Below are 23028 nucleotides of genomic sequence, written 5' to 3'. Positions count from 1 at the left end.
CATTCGCTGCCAAGTGCGATATGCGCCTTGCCCTAATTACTGAGAGTGCATCATGATAAACTCAATACAGAAATGTTACAGGCCGACAGCCGCTTAGGCAATGACAAACAAAGGAACTTCGACCGACCCGCCATCGTGGGCTATACAAATGCGAAAATGGTTCAACATGACAAATGAGTGCAGAGAACCTGCGGATGGGAAATGCGTTTCACTGGCCGACCTTACCGGGTGTCGACCCTGGGGAAACATCGTTCTACCTCCGCAGATGCCCTGTTCCTGATAAACCCGTCTGCTAACAAAATAGGGACCGGCGCGGGGATGTTCCAGATTACGATAAATTCATCCTAGCTCCTTCCGAGACTGTGCGTTAAATGACACAACGTCGTCCGACCATTTGTCCTCCTAGATCTCCGGTCAACTCTTTATCAGCGGTGCTCCAGCGAATGATGCGTGTAAGAATCTGTTTCTCTCGCTGTATGCTACTCCAGCATACGATCATGTATCAACCATAGAAAAGGGAGAAGAAAACAGGTGAGGACAAAAAGAGTAGCCTACTAGTATCCCTATTTATGTATACTGTGTGATCCTGTCCACGCAGCAATATCCGAATAGCCCGAAACTCCAGTTATAGTCAACAAGCCAAACCCACAACGCGGTCATGAGAAGCGTAGGCTACTAGAACAAATCCACAGAAGTTAATTGCAAAGTAGAGTTCCCACTTGACTTGCGGCAATAGCTTGTGGTGAATGCTCAGCATAAATTAATATTCGTTATCCGAAGAATAAACTGTATTCGATTAAACGTGAGATAGGGGGGTGGGGAAGAATGCAGTCCAATAAAGGTTTCGTAAGGGGAAAATGTTGTTAGTTTTGATAATAACAACCCCAACTATCAGCACAACGAAATGTAGCTTTGCCTCAAAGGCAACTTTCTCACGAGGTTTCAGACTGAGGGAGTTATATTAACCTGAGCCGCGGTGCACCGATTTATGGTCCGTGACGTGAACGGGCAAAAGCAGTGAGGAGCGCAATTCTCAAATTGAACAGTAATCTGCGCCGCTCGGTCAAATTGTCAACAAGGAAGCATCGTCCATAAACATACATCTATTTTCCATAAAATATATGTTCGAATTTTCTAACGAGTTTTCATTGGGAAGGTAGATAAAGCGTTTTTTTCAAAAGCAAATAAGCAATAACTTTTGCATGTCAAAACACAGAATCCTGCTCTTTACTCCAAGTGCTTAATCTAGCCTAGGCTACTTCACTTTTGTTTTGAACCAATTTAGCCGTGGGCTTTGAATGGGGCATCTGGCTCACGCCCGGAGGTAGCCCAGTTCCAAAACGAATGCAATCAATTTTCACCCAGATTCAAACTCCTCTCACTGGGAAAGCCAGGGCCAGATAATCGAATCCCCCCCCCCCCCCCCCCCCCCCCCCCAGCTAACCAGAAAAGGAACTGCCCCCGAAAATGTGCACAGGCCAATAGGAATTGTCTTTCCACGTGGCAAAATGACGCGATATGTAGAATCCAGCAATAGATTTTCTTTAAACGTATTCAAGCCTGTCGATTATTTTGAGCTACACAGACACCAGCCAATCCCGAATGACGGATAGGTTTCGCGAGGAGGGGCGGGCAAGGCAGCTAGTGTACTGAAGAGTGACAGATCTCAGCTGTCAATCAAAGTAACGTGGTACCGTTAAAGGTCCTTAAATGCGCGATGACATCACGAATCCCCATCAGACCAATTCCCTGAACGCCCTACTACTTGAAGTTTGCAGTTGTGTCTAAAAAAACACTGTTTTGTTCAAAACCTTTTTTAATCTTTTAGTGAGTACTTTACTTCAACAGTAAAAGTTCAAAAATTGCTGGAGGACGCCTTTAAAGACACACACACACACACACACACACACACACACACACACATACAAATAAACTATTCAGCTCCGTATTTCAGTCTCCACTTAAGAAGCATGCAAGCTGTCCTGTCAGCATTATTCCTTGAATATCAGGTGTGTAGTCAGTATAAAATATCCATTGTACATAGAATCAGCTAGAATAGCACAGAACATTGAACAGCATTAAGGGCGAATATACTGTAGCCATAATGGGAGGCTATACAAACACGCCTGGTGCCCAAATGGATGACGTTTATCACGCAGCTGAGAGTCGAGTGTGGGGGCTGGGTAGTAACTATTGACGAACCCCTTCCTGTAGCCCGGTTGACAAAGTGAATTCGTTGACAGGGCTGGGTTCCATGAGGGAGGCGAAAATAAACATAATTTACTTGGTGGGGATAAAAACAACAATAGTATAGAAGAACAAGTTGTGGTCTCAAGTTTTCTCTGCGGTCTTGAGGGAGAGGGAAGATGGCAAGTACGCCTGAATGGTTGTCAGACTTGGAGATGGAGTCACAGGAACCCATAAAGGTTGGTAAGAAGGCTGGCAGGAAAGAAAGGAAGAAAGGGGAACATATTAAGAGTGCTGCAAAAGGAAATTGAACATGACGAGAGTGAGGATGAATGAACTGCTCTGGCAGGTGCGGTGAAGACCGCCGGGTTTGAGCCCCGTCCTGATGGTGATGGCCCAGTGGGAGTGAGATTTTTGGAGAATGGATCCTTGCCTTCTGGCTGATCCATATGTGGTGTCAGGTTGGGTGGAGAAGAAGTTGGGGAATGTTGGGTCGGTGAAAGTGACTCTAGGTGGAATTGTGTAGATTTTGTTGCGTTTCTGTCATCCAGAGGGAGCGTGCGCTCCCCCCACACGACTGGGGACAAGAACTGTGACTTGCTTTCCTCTCAGGGCGCCGTTGAAAAGAGTCAGAACTGGAGTGGCGTTAAGTGTTGAGGAGGGTCAACTGAAGTTGAAGATACCTGGTGTCTGTGATGCCCGCTGTTTGGTGCAATGCAGACCCAGTGGAGAGAGTGGTGAAAAAGAGAAGACACTGTCTGTACTACTGAGTTTTGATGCAGAGACTTTACCAGATAAAGTCAAGTTAGGATGTGTCAGTTATCCCGTGAGAGCTTTTCTCCTGAACTCATTACGGTGTTTTAGGTGTCAAGCTTATGGTCATGTGGCAGTAGTGTGTAGGAGGGAGATTCCTAGATGTGAGAAGTGTGTAGGGGGACATGAGACCAAGGAATGTGTAGTAAGTATTGGTGGAAAAAGTTGTGTGTAAACTGAAGGGGTACCTATGGTGCTGGAGATCAGAGGTTGCCAGGATCAGAGTAGTAACAGGGTAGTGCAGAAGGTGTCGTATGCTGAGGCAGTGAAGAGAGTAGTAGAGGAAGATGGGTCCAGGGCGAGGGATCCTAAGAGGATCCCTGTGAGTTGGCCGAGGCCAATAGAGAGTGATAGGAATAACGTGCTTCAGTAAAAAAAAAAAAGATGGCGTTCATGGCCATGGTTGTCAACTGTACCGCAGGAAAGGAACGTAAATCACAGAGGATAGATGTTTCTTGTTAACAAACTATAATTTTGGAAAGTCGGTTAGGACATCTACTTTGTGCATGACACTAGTAATTTTTCCAACAATTGTTTAAAGACAGATTATTTCACTTATAATTCACTGTATCACAATTCCAGTGGGTCAGAACTTTACATACACTAAGTTGACTGTGCCTTTAAACAGCTTGGAAAATTCCAGAAAATTATGTCATGGCTTTAGAAGCTTCTGATAGGCTATTTGACATCATTTGAGTCAATTGGAGGTGTACCTGTGATGTATTTCAAGGACTACCTTCAAATCCAGTGCCTCTTTGCTTGACATCATGTGAAAATCAAAAGAAATCAGCCAAGACCTCAGAAAAAAATTGTAGACCTCCACAGGTCTGGTTCATCCGTGGGAGCAATTTCCAAACGCCTGAAGGTACCACGTTCATCTGTACAAACAATAGTACGGAAGTATAAACACCATGGGACCACGCAGCCATCATACCGCTCAGGAAGGAGACGCGTTCTGTCTCCTAGAGATGAACGTACTTTGGTGCGAAAAGTGCAAATCAATCCCAGAACAACAGCAAAGGACCTTGTGAAGATGCTGGAGGAAACAGATTCAAAAGTATCTATATCCACAGTAAAACGGGTCCTATATCGACATAACCTGAAAGGCCCCTCAGCAAGGAAGAAGCCACTGCTCCAAAACCTCCATAAAAAAGCCAGACTACGGTTTGCAACTGCACATGGGGACAAAGATTGTACTTTTTGGAGAAATGTCCTCTGGTCTGATGAAACAAAAATATAACTGTTTGGCCATAATGACCATTGTTATGTTTGGAGGAAAAAGGGGGTTGCTTGCAAGCTGAAGAACACCATCCCAACCGTGAAGCATGGGGGTGGCAGCATCATGCTGTGGGGGTGCTTTGCTGCAGGAGGGACTGGTGCACTTCACAAAATAGATGGCATCATGAGGAAGGAAAATTATGTGGATATATTGAAGCAACATCTCAAGACATCAGTCAGGAAGTTAAAGCTTGGTCGCAAATGGGTCTTCCAAACGGACAATGACCCCAAGCATACTTCCAAAGTTGTGGCAAAATGGCTTAAGGACAACAAAGTCAAGGTATTGGAGTGGCCATCACAAAGCCCTGACCTCAATCCTATAGAACATTTGTGGGCAGAACTGAAAAAGCGTGTGCGAGCAAGGAGGCCTACAAACCTGACTCAGTTACACCAGCTCTGTCAGGAGGAATGGGCCAAAATTCACCAAACGTATTGTGGGAAGCTTGTGGAAGGCTACCCGAAACGTTTGACCCAAGTTAAACAATTTAAAGGCAATGCTACCAAATACTAATTGAGTGTATGTAAACTTCTGACCCACTGGGAATGTGATGAAAGAAATAAAAGCTGAAATAAATCATTCTCTCTACTATCATTGTGACATTTAACATTCTTAAAATAAAGTGGTGATCCTGACTGACCTAAGACAGGGAATGTTTACTAGGATTAAATGTCAGGAATTGTGAAAAACTGAGTTTAAATGTATTTGGCTAAGGTGTATGTAAACTTCCGACTTCAACTGTACGTCTAGATACGTATACCTTATCCGTAGATACGTTTAAATACTTATGCTTGTCGAAATTAGTAAGTGACGTAAGTGCATGACTTACTACCCCTACAATCCAATCCTATATGTTGATTCCATCTGTGCTATCCAGTTTAGAGTAAACAGGAAGGTGTATTCCAGGCAAACCCCAACTGTAGAACGCTCCCTGACGTTTTCATCAATGACAGACAGGGTAGATATTATTAATAATTTTAATTAATATGCCATTTAGCAGACGCTTTTATCCAAAGCGACTTAAAGTCATGCGTGCATACATTTTTTTTGTGTATGGGTGGTCCCGGGGATCGAACCCACTACCTTGGCGTTACAAGCGCCGTGCTCTACCAGCTGAGCAACAGAGGACCACAATGTCACTTCATATCCCTCGCAAACCACTCTCTGGCCCATTTCTCTGTTCCCCCCACCTACATTTGTTTAGAGTGGAGACGCACACCATTAACGCCTGCTTTGAATGACAGATATAACCAGCAAACAAGCCCCCATTTGGTTTGCAAATGTTAATTAATTTCTGATTTGGTGGCTAAACAAACGACTGGGATTTTATAAAAAAAACTAGAGAGACAGCCAGGAGAAGTGGCTATTTCAGCGGTTGCCGTGTCAGTCCTGCTGTAGTGATGAGAAGCTCTCACCGATAATGGCTGAACAAGCAGCTTCGTGTGGGAGGCTAAATGGAGTGATCCCACTCTAGTCACTCACCACAATAGGAGAGGGGAGGGAGGCTGCGAAGGATTCATGTTCCTGAGGTGTGTTAATAATGGACATTTTCTTGAGGTTTTCAGTTGAGCTGTTCTATGGAGCCAGTCATTTGTTTCCCTCGGCTTCATGGTGTAGTAATTCAGGCACGGCGGTAGACGTTCCACAGGATGGTGTTATTCAATTGTGAAGACTAAGTAAGATATTTATTTTTATTTTTGATAGATGGTACCTTATTATATTGCACTCATTTCCCTTATAGCCCCTGAATGCATTGTTTTTGGATTGCATTTGAAACTGAAAAGAAAAAGGGGGCACAATTCCTGTCTGTCTTGTTGTCTTAATATCCAAGGGCATAATTGGACTAAAATAAACCGTCTGTCTGTCTAGCACTGACCTAGGAACATCACAGAGGGGTGAGTGAATCCACCAGAGACACTAGCAGACGGACCCCAGGATCACACAGCGACACAGCAGCCACAGCAGCCCCATCATGAGAAGGGCTATGAGATTTCACAGGAGGGCCGGGAAAAAAGGTAAACAAAAAACATGTGGGGGGCGAGTACCAGATAATATGGAAATTACACGCTGTGCACCCCCACCGCCCCTCTCCCTCCCCCCCTCCAGGCCGAGCTCTGAACCAACATAAACCCCCTGGTTTATCAGCCCCAGCTGGGCTCAGAGCCACTTCAAAGGCAACATGTGGAGCTGCTTTGGTTCCGACCGGTATACTGGGCCCAGATGGGCGACAGCCATTCTGCTGGGTGTCCCGCTCAGGAGGGTATTTGTGAATATAACACTGTGCGTGTGCGTGTGAATGTGTGTGTGTGACATGCTTGAGCGTGCATGCATGCGTGTGTCTGTGATGAGAAGGCGGGGGTGGTGGTTGCTCTGTCTGTGTTTCCTTACACGTGTAGCTGTGGAACTCATAATGCAAATCAGGTGTCCAACGCCTGAGTGGCTCATTAAACTCTCTGTGAAGAAATAGGCTTTGCCCTCCGATTAGAAATGCTTAACACCACCCAACAACCCACAGGCCATACTGCAACCCCGTTCTGCTCACAGCTCTCTACCTGGTGGAGGGCATGAAGTTTATCAAAAGCATAAAGACAGATGCTTCATCTCATCAATGAAACGTAGAAGTACTTATGTGCAGTTGACTCGATAGGACAGAGCACGAGCACAAGTGTTTGCATTGTGCTTTATTTATTTGGACTTGTTGTGGTTTGGGTATGTTTGAACTGCACTGGTCATGTTTTCCCTACAGAGGGGTGGGGGTTAAGGGTGCGCACACACACACACACACACACACACACACACACACACACACACACACACACACGAGAAGTACGTTTTCTTTCAAACGAACACCATGACAGTGCTAATGTATGTTAGGGCATTCTGCTTGATCTCCACATTCTCTTTGAAACATTCTCTTCCTGACGACATAACAAAGAAAGCAGTATTTTTCTGGGCTGTACTTGTCAATTCACTCAACAGCATAAGACTTTTTTATGTCTGTGAAATAAAAAAAATCAATTTAGCTCAATCAACTTTTGATGCGTCTCTGTATGTTGAAACGTTTTTCTGTAAAAGGCATTCACTTTGTGTTTTAACAGAGAGCTCAGTTATAATGAACCAGTGATCTGAGTGACATGGATTACTGTAAAGCTCAAGGGGAACAAAGATGGCTCCATAGTTGGATAAACAGCATTTGTTTAACACTAATGAAAACACGCTTTGGGAAATACCCTCAACTCAGGCTAATACTGGCAACTTGCTGCGGTCATGTGCCCCTATGTAGGCCTATACTCACACTAATGGCCCTGTGTGTGTGTATGTGTGTGTGTGTGCGTGCATGTGTGTGTGTGTGCGCGTAGAGTATAGTACTTGTATATTCTTGTTTGTTTGTGGGAGGTTCATATGTTTGTAGACTTTGCATGTCTGCGTTTGTGTGTGTATCATTTGCATGTGGTGAGTGTGGATGGTGTGTGTTTGTGTGTGTGACCTCTCCTCAGCTGATTTGCTAATCCAGTAGACAGGCTTAGACACTGAGCCTCTCAGCCCTATGAGTAACCTCTAGTACAGTTAAACAAAGCTTAAACACACACTGAGAAATGGGATAAAGTAAGAAGCAGCATCAGGAAAAACACATGCCTTACAACCTCTCAACCTCCTGTATCCAATCCTCGCTTTTCCATTGCTTCTGCCTGCCTTACTGACCCCCCCTCCCTCTCTCTTACTTTCTCTCTCTCTCTCTCTCTCTCTCTCTCTCTCTCTCTCTCTCTCTCTCTCTCTCTCGCTCTCTCTCTCTCTCTCTCGCTCTCTCTCTCTCTCTCTCTCTCTCTCTCTCTCTCTCTCTCTCTCTCTCTCTCTCTCTCTCTCTCTCTCTCTCTCTCTCTCTCTCTCTCTCTCTCAGCTGGTCTAAATCCCTCTATCTCTCCCGCTCTATTCATGTCTCCTTAACTCAACGACTCAGCTTGTTTTTTGTTAAATGTGGCTAAATTCAAAGTGATTAGTTTCAGACAAGGTTATTATAATTTTGTGTTTTTCTAATTTTATTCAAAATTCAGTTTCAGTTAGTTTTCTGACTTGATTTACTTGTTTTTATTCAGTTTTAGTTTGATAAAACATTTCAATTTAGTTTTTATATTATTTAGTTTCAGTTTTAGTTTTAGTGTTAGGAACAGAAAGTAGCCTATGCATGGGAGGCTAGTAGGCATCTATGTGTTGTAGGTTGTTTTTCATTCCTGTTAGCAAGTGATAGCTAGTAGTCTCCTGTTAGCTAGTGATAGCTAGTAGTCTCCTGTTAGCTAGTGATAGCTAGTAGTCTCCGGTTAGCTAGTGATAGCTAGTAGTCTCCTGTTAGCTAGTGATAGCTAGTAGTCTCCTGTTAGCTAGTGATAGCTAGTAGTCTTGGAAATCCCAGACCTAGAGCAACAGCACTAGGTCTGGGGAGGATGTCAGATTTTCTTGGACATTTCGGGGGCAAAAAAATTCCATGGAGGGTCCTCTTCAGACAGACAACTCTCCGGACAGACAACTCCGTGGGCCAATCCTGAAAAATTTTACTCTTTCCGTAGTCTGTAGGCAGACATTTCAGAACGTCGTGATTTGAAACCAAATTTTGGAGGCAAAACCTTTGCCGTGGTTTTAGTGGTAGATGATGCAAACTAGCGAAATGCACTCATTATAAATAACCTCTGCATTCTACATCTCGCTAGCTATCTAGCTACTACTTTGTGTCCGGCGGGGATGTTTACGCTAGGTCAACAAGCGGATAAGGCAGTGACTGTCTTCCATGTTCTGACTCATTTCTGTCCCGACTGACGCAGGTACTTTTACAGACGTATATGCTGGAACATTGTGGGAGGCATTCCGTCTGTCTAGAGAAACTACATAGCTAGTGAAAGTGACGCACAAACTAGGCCTATAAGAAACAGCGCCATCTCCTGGCATTTAACAAAGCACGAAAACCCCATTCGATTTTTGCCCAAAGTTTAGAACAGAAAAAACTAAAACTGAAGATCGTTTATGATGGTTTTTATTTTATTTTAGTTAGTTTTGGTGTCAAAGATAATAGTTTAGTTTACTATTATAACCTTGGTTTCAGAACACATGATCATTCCGTGAGGGTGGGAGTGTGTGTGTGTGTGTGTGTGTGTGTGTGCGTGTGTTGGGGTGGGGGGCGGGGTGCAAAATCCTGACTGTCACGGTGAGCAGTGACTGTATGACGAGGGGGGACAAGGGGGGTACGTAAGCAAATTTTGCTGAGTTATTAAACACTTGTGGTAAAGAGGCTTAGCGCTGCATCCCACATTGCCTGCCAGGCAATCGGATCACAGCAGATCAGACAGGATCACAGAGCCTCGGGAGTGGGGGGCGGGGATCACCACAGCAGATTACACCCAGGGAAATATGAAACAATATGAAAAAACAATCACATTACCCACCCCCAATCCCCCCCTCCCCACCCCTGATGTAGAAAGGAGCACAGATCCACTGTTTGCTTGATGAATCCCTAATAAATACAAATATGAAATTTACCAAGGGGGAAAAACACAGGATATACAGCCAACACTAGAGGGGTGTAGGGGTGCCCTTTCTCTGCCTGCCTTACACCTAATCCAGTTGATCCGGGGGGGATAAACCCTCTTCTGTACAGAGACAAGGAGAAAGAGGTTAGGTAGGCCATAGACCAGACATTCAAGGATTTTTCATGGGGTATTGTGTTATGGGGCGGAATCCATTTTCTTGTTTACTTCCTCCAGGAACAAGGCTTCTCTCTGATCCTCTGATCTCCACATCACCTCCTTGCCAATAACGCTCCTCCGTCATCATGGCAACGAGCCGCTGTGACACATTCTTGCCCTAATCTAATGTTCTACAATGATCCATGGTGTTTATTAGAGCCATCAAATACGTCCCATGACTGATCCTGCATTCCACAAGACAGACCACTGGTTTTCATATTAAAACTGTGTGTGTGTGTGTGTGTGTCTGTGTGCGTGGATGCATGCATCTGTGCGTGTAAACACATGGGGCTTTACTATTTGTAAACACTAATTCTTCTCTGAAATGATTGCTCTACTTGTAACTTGTCACACAACGAAGCATCAAAGAAAACACCCAGGAGGTCACTGTACTACAGCTGAGGTTGACCGACTGTACAACTGTTGTCCATGTAGGTTTGGACATGATGACCCATATGGATGTATGATTAAACACTAACCCATGATGACCTGTTCAGTAGAAGTAAAGGAGACTGGGATGAATCACAATGAAGCCACTGTGTGATCCATAAGTACGGTGTCCACATTAGGACAGCCTCAGTCTCAGCAGGAGTAGTACAAATAAAGCACAACATATTTTTCCTGCAATCTAGAGCCATAATAATTATGCCTAATTCTGTGTAAAAAAATATGTTTATTTTTCTGCATGCTATCTAAGCATACCTTTTACCTGTTCAATTATCATTTTAATTAATGATGCACATTGATTCTTTAATAACTTTTATGTCTTATGAATTTAGTACAACTGCCACACTGGTATATAGTATCATAACCCAATAATTAAAGTAATTTTAGTCAATTGTGTATCCATTTATTGTAATTTGAGTTTTGAAAATAACAATCTAAATGTCTGTCAATCCCTAACCCTAAAGTCTACCAACCTTGCCAGCAGGCATGCCAGCTAAGATAGTTAGACAAGCTACTCTAACTTGATTGATGGCCTGAAATGGCTTCTTGGTAGCTAGTTATGAGGTTGGGAGATTGGGAACCTATATCTTGCTGGCTAGCTAAAGCTAACTTCATAAAATTGCTAGGTGGCTAGTATTACAGAGAAACAACAAAACATTTTTGTTTGATTAATTAATCAAGAAGGGATCAATAGGCTACATAGCTTGATTTTGTATTTTTAATTGTTTTATTTGTCAGGGACCATGTACAACATGCCATTGCACCAGATTTAACTAGATAGCTCATTTTCATCTGTAGTACCTTTTCAGATGTAAACTTAATTAGATGATCAAATTAATTTACAAGCATGCCTCCTGCCCATCACCGGCAGCTAAAATCAAATCAAACACTGTGTGTGTCACTTCACACTCTCTCTCCTCCTCCACTAATGATAGCGCATGCATTCAAGTATCTAGCATCCTGCCTAGACATCTCTTTGCACTTTGGAAGGAACCACTTACTAGGGGGCAGGAGTACTCTTTGCCTGGTCCAGTCAGTGTGCCCCCTCCACAAAATACAGCTGACAGATCTTTTATAAATAATGATGATAAAACATGGGCTTAAAATGAAGTTTAGTAATTATGTTTACATCTAAAAAAACGGGATATATCTGTGGGGGCACATGCCTTTGTGTCCCCTATGGACATGACGCCACTGTGTGTGTGTGTTTGTGTGTGTGTTTGTGTGTGTGTGTGTTTGTGTGTGAGAGAGAGAGAAAGTGAAATATAGAGAGAATGCGAAAGAATGTGAGAGTAGAGAGACAAAAGTTGGTCATATTTATTGGTGACTGGTGTTATAATACCACCACAAACGGTTTAAGGCTATTATACTGAACAAAAATATAAAGGCAACATGTAAAGTATTGGTCCCATGTTTCATGAGCTGAAATAAAAGATCCCAGAAATGTTCCATAAGCACAAAAAGCTTATTTCTCTCAAATGTTGTGCACAAATTTGTTTACATCCCTGTTAGTGAGCATTTCCTCTTTGCCAAGATAATCCATCCACCTGACAGGTGTGGCATATCAAGAAGCTGATTAAACAAATGGATCATTACACAGGTACACCTTGTGCTGGGGACAATAAAAGGTCACTCTAAAATGTGCAGTTTTGTCACACAACACAATGCCACAGACGTCTCAAGATTTGAGGGAGCGTGCAATTGGCATGCTGACTGCAGGAATGTCCACCAGAGTTTAATGTTAATTTCTCTACCATTAGATAATTTGGCAGTATGTCCAACCGGCCTCACAACCGCAGACCACGTGTAACTATACCAGCCCAGGACCTCCACATCTGGCTTCTTCACCTGCAGGATCGTCTGAGACCAGCCACCTGGACAGCTGATAAAACTGTGTGTTTGCACAACCGAAGAATTTCTCCACAAACTGTCAGAAACATGCTCAGGGAAGCTAATCTGCGTGCTTGTAGTCCTCACCAGGGTCTTGACCTGACTGCAGTTCGGGTTTGTAACCGACTTCAGTGGGCAAATGCTCACCTTCGATGGCCACTGGCACGCTGGAGAATTGTGCTCTTCATGGACGGAATTCCGGTTTCAACTGTACTGGGCAGATGGCAGATAGCGTGTATGGCGTCGTATGGGCGTGCGGTTTGCTGATGTCAACGTTGTGAATGCACAGCTATACCGTGATGAAATCCTGATGCCCATAGTCGTGCCATTCATCCGCTGCCATCACCTCATGTTTCAGCATGATAATGCACGGCCCCATGTCACAAGGATCTGTACATAATTCCTGGAAGCTGAAAATGTCTCAGTTCTTCCATGGTCTGCATACTCACCAGACATGTCACCCATTGACCATGTTTGGGATGCTCTGGATCTATGTGTACGACAGCGTGTTCCAGTTCCCGCCAATATCCAGCAACTTCGCACAGCCATTGAAGAGGAATGGGACATCATTCCACATGCCACAATCAACAGCCTGATCAACTCTATGCGAATGAGATGTGTCGCGCTGCATGAGGCAAATGGTGGTCACACCAGATACTGACTGGTTTTCTGATCCACGGCCCTACCTTTTTTTAAAGGTGTCTGTGACCAACAGATACATATCTGTATTCCCAGTCATGTGAAATCCATAGATTAGGGCCTAATTAATTAATTTCAATTGACTGATTTCCTTAAATGAAATGTAACTCAGTAAAATATTTGAAATTGTTGCATGTTGCGTTTATATATCTGTTTAGTGTATATGTTTGTTTATGTGTTAATGTCTGAGTGACCTTCTTAGCTTGCAGTGGGATCACACACACACACACACACACACACAGGTCATGTTGTTTATGCTCGGTATTTACAGTAGCTCATTCTAATTTGTCCTAATAATGTTTTACTTATTCAAACCACCAGTAGGCACATAGGACTACATGTGTCATTTATCTAATGCTACTGGCCTTTATCTAATATTTAGCTTATGCTAAATGGTTGTTCTGGTTTGGGGCTGGTCATGAGCGTAAGGTCATGAGCTTAATGGACTTCTGAGTCTGAAATAAATGGCTCAGTGTGGTCATAAATACCCAGCAGTGATGTGTCTTCGTGGAACAGTGCTTTTATAGCTTTTAGTTTCAACCTGGAGCACCCGGATCTGCTGGAGATCCTGGTCCCAGGGATATAGCTGTAAAGTCCATTAGGGCCGTTGATCCTGTGATCAGACTAGTGTAAGCACTAGGGCCCAGATAGGTTTAACACGGGCACACATCTGGGCCAATCAGCACGCTTACTGGAGGTCACTTCTCAGAAGGGGGTTGTCTCCTGGCCCCAACCAGATAAAATGAGCCAATCAGTAAAGAGATGCATAATCAACTGGTGGTGTTATAACAAACATATGCTCATAGAAGTGAGACAAACAGATGTGCACTCACTCACGTGCGCACGCACGCACACACAAACACACACAAACACACACACACACACACATTCCTTGATGTGGAACTGTGGTATGCATTTTTACAGAAAATACATTATTATACATTAATATACGCATGATTCATATACTACCATTGTCTTGCAGGAATTCTGAGCTCTTTTCCCAGATAACAAGTTTAAGATAAACAAGTCTTTATAAGAAACGTCTCAGTTTGGCATCAATGATCAATTATGACCGATCATGACTATGATGATCTAGTTCTGATTAGCCAGTCTCTTTGGCTTTGAATTGAAATGCAGTCATGTGCATGTCAGCGCATCCTACGACCGCTCTCCACTCAATAAACCTGCTGAGGATTTGTGAAATAGAATTACAGCATACTACGCCAGAGGAGAGCATTGGCTGTGAATTGATAATCAGGGGTTATTGATAAAAATAGGTTTTTAAATCACCCTGAACCACCTGATGCCCCCCTTCAACCCCCATCCTAATCTTGATCATAACCCTGTGTGTCCAGGGTAACTGGGGGCAAGTTCTGTGTATTCTTTAGTACACACTGTAGCAAACCGTAGTAAAATGTTTTGCAACAGAAAAAAAAAAGTTTCTCATTGGACAAGGTATAGGTCCCTCCCTGTTTCGGCCCATTGATTATGGTATAGGTCCTCTGTAGCTCAATTGGTAGAGCATGGCGCTTGTAACGCCAGGGTAGTGGGTTCGATCCCCGGGACCACCCATACGTAAAAATGTATGCGCACATGACTGTAAGTCGCTTTGGATAAAAGCGTCTGCTAAATGGCATATTATATTATATATTATATTATTATGTTTGGTTCCTAGTGAATACACCCCAGATCTGATGGAGGGGTGAAATGCCGGGCTCTGCTGAAAGCATCAGAACAATGTTTGTCCCTCAGACTAAGGTACTTTTGTGACTTGTCGTCTAGTCTTCACGTCTAGCCAGACGTCGTCTTCTGGTGTTCTCTGCATACCCTGGCTGGCACGTGACTTGCTGACCTTCATGACCACCTAGCTGAGCCTTTGACCTTTGACCCACTCTGTAGAAACAGTTGAACGTTATTGACCAATTTGAAGATGTGACAGAACCATCTACGTCCATTTTATAGAATACATCTACCAGAATACAGGAATTACACTCAACCATAGGACTTGGTTCCCATTCCCAATCTCCACACAGCCTTCTACCCTTACTCCCCTGTGATAAGGCCAACTGTATAGTAACACCTTCATATTGTCTAGATGGAGAAGGATATTCCCTGGGCTCAGCTTTGATATCTGCTAGTTGATAGAGCTATACTGTTGAGCAGGTTTGTGCATCATGTGGTGAGACGGAACAGAGCAGAGCAAAGCGGCAGTGCTGTGGAATGTTCCGGGGGCAGAGCGTGTGGTTTTTGGTGTCCCTGTTATTTTTGTCTTGCTGCTGTTTAATCACATTTACATTTTACATTTACATTTGAGTAATTTAGCAGATGTTTTTGTCCAGAGAGACTTACAGTTAGTGCATCCATATTAAGATAGCTAGGTGGGACAACCACATATCTCAGTCATAGTAAGTACATTTTCCCTCAATAAAGTAGCTATCAACAAAGTCAGTGCTAGTAGGGGGGGAGGGGGTAGGGGTTATGTGCGAGTGTTAGTTAAGAAATGACAAGATGAGGAAGGGGTGCGATAGGGGTGCTATGTGTTATTTAAGATACACTTTGAAGAGGAAGGGTTTCAGATGTTTTCGGAAGATGGGCAGGGACTCTGCTGTTCTAGCTTCAGGGGGAAGCTGGTTCCACCATTGGGGTGCCAGGACAGAGAAGAGCTTTGACTGGGCTGAGCGAGAGCTGCCCTCCCGTAGGGGTGGTAGGCCCAAGAGACCAGAGGTGGTAGAACGGAGTACTCTGGTTGGGGTGTAGGGTTTGAGCATAGCCTGAAGGTACGGAAGGGCAGTTCTTCTTGCTGCTCCATAGCCAAGTACCATGGTCTTGCAGTGGATGCTAGCTTCGTCTGGAAGCCATTGGCATGTGCGGAGGAGCGGGTTGACATGGGAGAACTTGGGAAGGTTGAAAACCAGGTGGGATGCGGCGTTCTGGATAAATTGCAGGGGTTTGATGGCACAAGCGGGGAGCCCAGCCAACAGCGAGTTGCAGTACACTCTCAGAAAAAAAGGTGCTAAGTAGAACCATACACGGTTCTTCAGTTATTCCTCATAGGGGAACCCTTTTTGGTGCTGGGTAGAACCCTATGCAGAGGGTTCTATCTACAACCCTCTATGTAGGGTTCTTCAAAGAACCCCCTGTATATGCTTCTACCTAGAACCGTCTATGAAGGGTTCTACCGAGAACCCTTTTGTATTTGGAGGGTTCTTCCTAGAACCCTCTATGAATGTTTCTACTAGCCTTTTTAGCCTTTAAAATTTGATTGAAGATTGAATACTGAGACTACCTCAATCATCTAATCTGGAACAACCGTCTCAGTAACCGGTACAATAAATACAATTACTAACAGATTGGATTAGTTTTGTCACACCAGCCTTCCCTTTGGCTCCCCCTCCAGTCCAGCTCAGGCATTCGGCGTCGCCGGCCTTCTAGCTGCTGCCGAATCTACTGCTGGCAAACATCATTATCATTACACACACCTGGTTCCAATCCCCACTCTATCACTGTATATATCACTGTATATACAGTGCCTTGCAAAAGTATTCATCCCCCTTGGCGTTTTTGGCTATTTTGTTGCATTACAACCTGTAATTTAAATTGATTTTTATTTGGATTTCATGTAATGGACATACACAAAATAGTCAAAATTGGTGAAGTGAAATTAAAAAAATAACTTGTTAAAAAAAAATCTATAAAATAAGTTACAGAAAAGTGGTGTGTGCATATGTATTCACCCCCTTTGCTATGAAGCCCCTAAATAAGATCTGGTGCAACCAATTACCTCCAGAAGTCACATAATTAGTTAAATAAAGTCCACCTGTGTGCAATCTAAGTGTCACATGCTCTGTCACATGATCTCAGTATATATATACACCTGTTCTGAAAGGCCCCAGAGTCTGCAACACCACTAAGCAAGGGGCACCACCTAGCAAGCGGCACCATGAAGACCAAGGAGCTCTCCAAACAGGTCAGGGACAAAGTTGTGGAGAAGTACAGATCAGGGTTGGGTTATAAAAAATATCTGAAACTATGAACATCCCACGGAGCACCATTAAATCCATTATAAAAAAATTGAAAGAATATGGCAACACAACAAACCTGCCAAGAGAGGGCCGCCCACCAAAACTTACGGACCAGGCAAGGAGGGTATTAATCAGAGAGGCAACAGAGACCAAAGATAACCCATAAGGAGCTGCGAAGCTCCACAGCGGAGATTGGAGTATCTGTCCATAGGACCACTTTAAGCCATACACTCCACAGAGCTGGGCTTTACGGAAGAGTGGCCAGAAAAAGGACATTGCCTAAAGAAAAAAATAAGCAAACACGTTTGGTGTTCGCCAAAAGGCATGTGGGAGACTCCCCAAACATATGGAAGAAGGTACTCTGGTCAGATGAGACTGAAATTGAGCTTTTTGGCCATCAAGGAAAACGCTATGTCTGCCGCAAACCCAACACCTCTCATCACCCCGAGAACACCATCCCCACAGTGAAGCATGGTGGTGGCAGCATCATGTTGTGGGGATGTTTTTCATCGGCAGGGACTGGGAAACTGGTCAGAATTGAAGGAATGATGGATGGCGCTAAATACAGGGAAATTATTGAGGGAAACCTGTTTCAGTCTTCCAGAGATTTGAGACTGGGACGGAGGTTCACCTTCCAGCATACTGCTAAAACAACACTTGAGTGGTTTAAGGGGAAACATTTAAATGTCTTGGAATGGCCTAGTCAAGACCTCAATCCAATTGAGAATCTGTGGTATGACTTAAAGATTGCTGTACACCAGCGGAACCCAAGTTATTTTTTTCATTTCACTTCACCCATTTGGACTATTTTGTGTATGTCCATTACATGAAATCCAAATAAAAATCAATTTCAATTACAGGTTGTAATGCAACAAAATAGGAAAAACGCCAAGGGGGATGAATACTTTTGCAAGGCACTGTACGTGTCAACACCTGGGTGTCAGAAGGGGGGAAAGAGAAAAGTAGTTGAGTGTAATCTCCTTAGCAATGATAGGAGAGACCATGTGAGGATATGACGGATCCGAGTGTCTTGGAGTATAGAGAGAAGAGGGCCTATATAACCGAGCCCTGGGGGACACCAGTAGTGAGAGTACGTGGTGCAGACACAGATCCTCTCCACGTCACCTGGTAGGAACGGACTGCAATCCAAGAGTGTGTAGAGCCTGAGACGCCCAGCCCTGAGAGGGTGGAGAGGAGGATCTGATAGTTCACGGTGTCGAAGGCGGAGAAGGATGAGAACAGATGAGAGCGAGAGAGTCAGCTTTGACAGTGCGGAGAGCCTCCGTGACACAGAGGAGAGCAGTCTCGGTTGAGTGACCCGTTTTGAAGCCTGACTGGTTACGGTCAAGAAGATAATTCTGAGAAAGATAGCGAGAGAGTTGGTCAAAGACATCACGCTCAAGTTTTTTGGAAAGAGAAAAATAAGGTATACCGGTCTGTAATTTTTGATGTCATAGGGGTTGAGTGTTGTTTTCTTGCGGAGGGGAGCGACTGGACATTTTGAAGGCAGAGGGGACGCAGCGAGTGGTCAAGGATGAGTTGATGAGGGGAGTGAGGAATGGGGGAAGGTCTCCAGAGATGGTCTGGAAAAGGGAGGAGGGGATGGGTTCGAGCATACAGGTTGTCGAGCGGCCGGACCTCACTAGAGGTCAAGGTGTAGGGTAGTTCTGTGTGAGTGGGACCAGTGGGCTTATTAGGCTGAGTAAATGAGGAGTGGATGTGGTCAACCTTCTTTTCAAAGTGGTTGACAAAGTCGTCCGCCAAAGCAGTAGCTGGAGCAGTAGCTGTATCACTTTAAAGCTGTGTGTGTCTGTCTGTCTGTCTGTGTATGTGTGCATATGTGTCTGTCTGTGTGTGTCTGTGTCTGCGTTTGTGTGTGTGCACTGTAGTGATCTCTATCACATGTAGGGTAGTTAAAACGAGATTTTACATTAGAGAACAAAGCAGCTCAGTTGCTGAGAGGATTGCTCATCTTTCTGTCGACACATTAAATGCTGTGTGTGACTGGAGTAATCTGAAACAGCTTTACACAGGGGGCTCAGTGTGTTTGTGTGTGTGTGTGAGGGGGTGGACCCTATGGGATTTTGGGCTCTAATGAAACCATAAAGTCACCCTGAGAGCATGACAACTCACACATTTGCTTTAGCTGTTTTAACTTTAGTTGCTCGGTTTACTTCAGCTGGACCAAGACACAGTAAGATTGCCCCATCCTTCAGGTGTGATGTAGTTGTGTGCATTTGGATAAGAGGGAATATGTCCCATTCTGTATAGTCACTGGCAACAATGTATTAAAATATCAGCAAGTCAGCCTGCTGACACATGATCTCTTACAGGATGTTAAGGCCCGTTAGAGCTTCTTATAATGGGACGTTGTGTGAGCTGTAATAAAGTTTGGGCATGTGTGTGTGTGTGTGTGTCTGTGTGTGTGTGTGCACATGCGTTCTGGTGTGTATGTGTTTGTGAGTGTGTGTTTTTGTGAGTGTGTGTGTGTGTGTGTACATGTTCCATTTCCTGTTTGTGGGTGGGCCCATTAGTCCCTAACAAAGAACCCACAGGGTGAGACGGTGGTTTAGGAATTATTTTTCCAAACTGCGACAACATCGAAACGTCTGTGTGTTTTGGTTTATGTTTGCAATGTTTGTGGTGTGTGTTGTTTGCTACCGGCTCTCACAGTCTCACATCAGAATTAGAAGTTCATCCATGTTTCTCAAACGTCAAATTTCGAAGTTGTTCCAAACATTACATTTCAAATTATTTAAGGTTGTTCAGGCATTACCTCCAAATTCTTAAGGTGAGGCATTAAATCCGAATGGTTAAGGTAAGGGTTAATATTTGGGATAGGCTTAAAACAAACATATCGAAAACAACTTTCCTATCATTGAATTTAGTATTAACACTGGAGTGATAGATGTGCAGAAGATTATGTGCAAATAGAGATACTGGGGTGCAAATGAGCAAAATAAATAACAATATGGGGATGAGGTAGTTGGGTGGGCTAATTACAGATGGGCTAATTACAGATGGGCTGTGTACAGGTGCAGTGATCGGTAAGCTGCTCTGACAACTGATGCTTAAAGTTAGTGAGGGAGATAAGTGTCTCCAGCTTCAGAGATTTTTGCAGCTCGTTCCAGTCATTTGCAGCAGAGAACTGGAAGGAATGGCGGCCAAAGGAGGTGTTGGCTTTGGGGATGACCAGTGAGATATACCTGCTGGAACGCATACTACGGGTGGGTGTTGCTATGGTGACCAATGCGCTAAAATAAGGTGGGGATTTGCCTAGAAATGATCTATAGATGACCTGGACCCAGTGGGTTTGGCGATGAATATGTAGTGAGGGCCAGCCAACGAGAGCGTACAGGTCACAATGGTGGGTAGTATATGGGGCTTTGGTGACAAAACGGATGGCACTGTGATAGACTACATCCAATTTGCTGAGTAGAGTGTTGGAAGCTATTTTGTAAATGACATCGCCGAAGTCAAGGATTGGTAGGATAGTCAGTTTTACGAGGGCATGTTTAGCAGCATGAGTGAAGGAGGCTTTGTTGCGAAATAGGAAGCCGATTCTAGATTTAACTTGGGATTGGAGATGCTTAATGTGAGTCTGGAAGGAGAGTTTACGGTCTAACCAGACACCTAGGTATTTGTAGTTGTCCACATACTCTAGGTCAGACCCGTCGAGAGAAGTGATTCTAGTCGGGTGGGCGGGTGCAAGCAGCGTTCGATTTAAGAGCATGCATTTTGTTTTACTAGCGTTTAAGAGCAGTTGGAGGCCACGGAAGGAGTGTTGTATGGCATTGAAGCTCGTTTGGAGGTTTGTTGACACAGTGTCCAATGAAGGGCCAGATGTATACAAAATGGTGTCGTCTGCGTAGAGATGGATCTGAGAGTCACCAGCAGCAAGAGCGACATCATTGATATACACAGAGAATAGAGTCGGCCCGAGAATTGAACCCTGTGGCACCCCCATAGAGACTGCCAGAGGTCCAGACAACAGGCCCTCCGATTTGACACATTAAACTCTATCTGAGAAGAAGTTGGTGAACCAGGCGAGGCAGTCATTTGAGAAACCAAGGCTATTTAGTCTGCCAATAAGAATGCAGTGATTGACAGAGTCAAAAGCCTTGGCCAGGTCGATGAAGACGGCTGCACAGTACTGTCTTTTATCGATTACGGTTATTATATCATTTAGGACCTTGAGCGTGGCTGAGGTGCACCCATGACCAGCACGGAAACCAGATTGCATAGCGGAGAAGGTACGGTGGGATTCGAAATGGTCGGTGATCTGTTTGTTAACTAGGCTTTCAAATGGTGGAAAGCATGGCCAGCCGTAGCAAAATGCTTATTGAAATTCTCGATTATCGTAGATTTATCGGTGGTGACAGTGTTTCCTAGCCTCAGTGCAGTGGGTAGCTGGGAGGAGGTGCACTTATTCTCCATGGACTTGACAGTGTCCCAAACTTTTTGGAGTTAGTGCTACAGGATGCAAATTTCTTTTTGAAAAAGCTAGCCTTTGCTTTCCTAACTGATTGTGTATATTGGTTCCTGACTTCCCTGAAAAGTTGCATATCGCGGGGGCTGTTCAATGCTAATGCAGTATGCCACAGGATGTTTTTGTGCTGGTCAAGGGCAGTCAAGTCTGGGGTGAACCAGGGGCTATATCTGTTCTTAGTTCTGAATTTTTTGAATGGGGCATGTTATTTAAGATGGAGAGGAAAGCACTTTTGAAGAACATCCAGGCATCCTCTACTGACGGAATGAGGTCAATATCCATCCAGGATACCCGGGCCAGGTCAATTAGAAAGGCCTGCTTGCTGAAGTGTTTTAGGGAGCGTTTGACAGTGATGAGGGGTGGTCGTTTGACCGCGGACCCATTACAGACGCAGGCAATGAGGCAATGATCGCTGAGATCCTGGTTGAAGACAGTGGAGGTGTATATAGAGGGTAAATTAGTCAGGATGATATCTATGAGGGTGCCCATGTTTACGGATTTAGGGTTGTACCTGGTAGGTTCCTTGATCATTTGTGTGAGATTGAGGGCATCTAGTTTAGATTGTAGGACGGCCGGGGTGTTAAGCATATCCCAGTTTAGGTCACCAAGCAGTACGAACTCTGAGGATAGATGGGGGGCAAGCAATTCACATATGGTGTCCAGGGCACAACTGGGGGCTGAAGGGGGTCTGTAGCAAGCGGCAACAGTGAGAGACTTATTTCTGGAAAGGTGGAATTTTAGAAGTAGAAGCTCATGTGTTTGATCTCTGTTTTACAGTATTACAGGATTATCTACGCAGAGAGAGTTGCACTGAAATCAGCACAGCAACAACCCAAACAAACACAAATATATACACAAACACAAACAAACTGGGCTGCTGGGGGGTGGGGTGAGGAGGTTTGAATCTGTAGAGTGGATGGTGGCAAGGCAGGTTTACCTTAGCATGAAAAGTGTGTGTGTGTTTGTTTGTGTGTTCGCGCCTGAATGCAATGTGTTTGTGTAGCTGTCTGCTCACATTTAATCTACTCTGACTTTCAGCAACATGATAATGATGCTTTTCATGTTCCATTACGAACCAGAAATCAAGCCTTATGCCTGGGTGTCCCCCTGCTCCACACACACACACACACACACACACACACACGTTTAAATAGTGTTGTAAGGAAATTGTTTTCCATGCTCACGCTCGCACACACACATACACGTACACGCATGCATATACAGTGCCTTGCAAAAGTATTCAGACCCTTGGATTTCTTCAGATTTTATTGTGTTACAAAGTGGGATTAACATTTATTGAATTGCAATTTTTTTCAACAATCTACACAAAATACTCTGTACTGTCAAAGTGGAAGAATTATATACAGTATATACTGTATATTTTTTGTAAGATTAATAAATAAAATATATAACCAAAATATAGTCGTTGCATAAATATTCGGCTCCCTGATTCAATAGATGAAAGAAACAGCT

General features: G+C 44.1%; 1 protein-coding gene across 1 annotated transcript in view; it reads right to left on the bottom strand.

The window, feature by feature from the left end:
- Window positions 1-724, bottom strand: part of LOC311145160 (transducin-like enhancer protein 1) — a 40953-nt gene extending 40229 nt beyond the window's left edge. The window contains exon 1 of the mRNA XM_084181361.1: window positions 226-724. Within this exon, the coding sequence (XP_084037487.1) occupies window positions 226-249 (24 nt within the window). The 5' untranslated portion in view covers window positions 250-724. The remainder of the gene's footprint in view (window positions 1-225) is intronic.
- Window positions 725-23028: the final 22304 nt, after the last annotated feature.

The sequence above is a fragment of the Coregonus lavaretus genome (genome assembly GCF_964263955.1).
Source record: "Coregonus lavaretus genome assembly, chromosome: 17".
Classification (NCBI taxonomy): domain Eukaryota; kingdom Metazoa; phylum Chordata; class Actinopteri; order Salmoniformes; family Salmonidae; genus Coregonus; species Coregonus lavaretus.
This window is presented reverse-complemented; position numbering and strand designations above follow the sequence as displayed.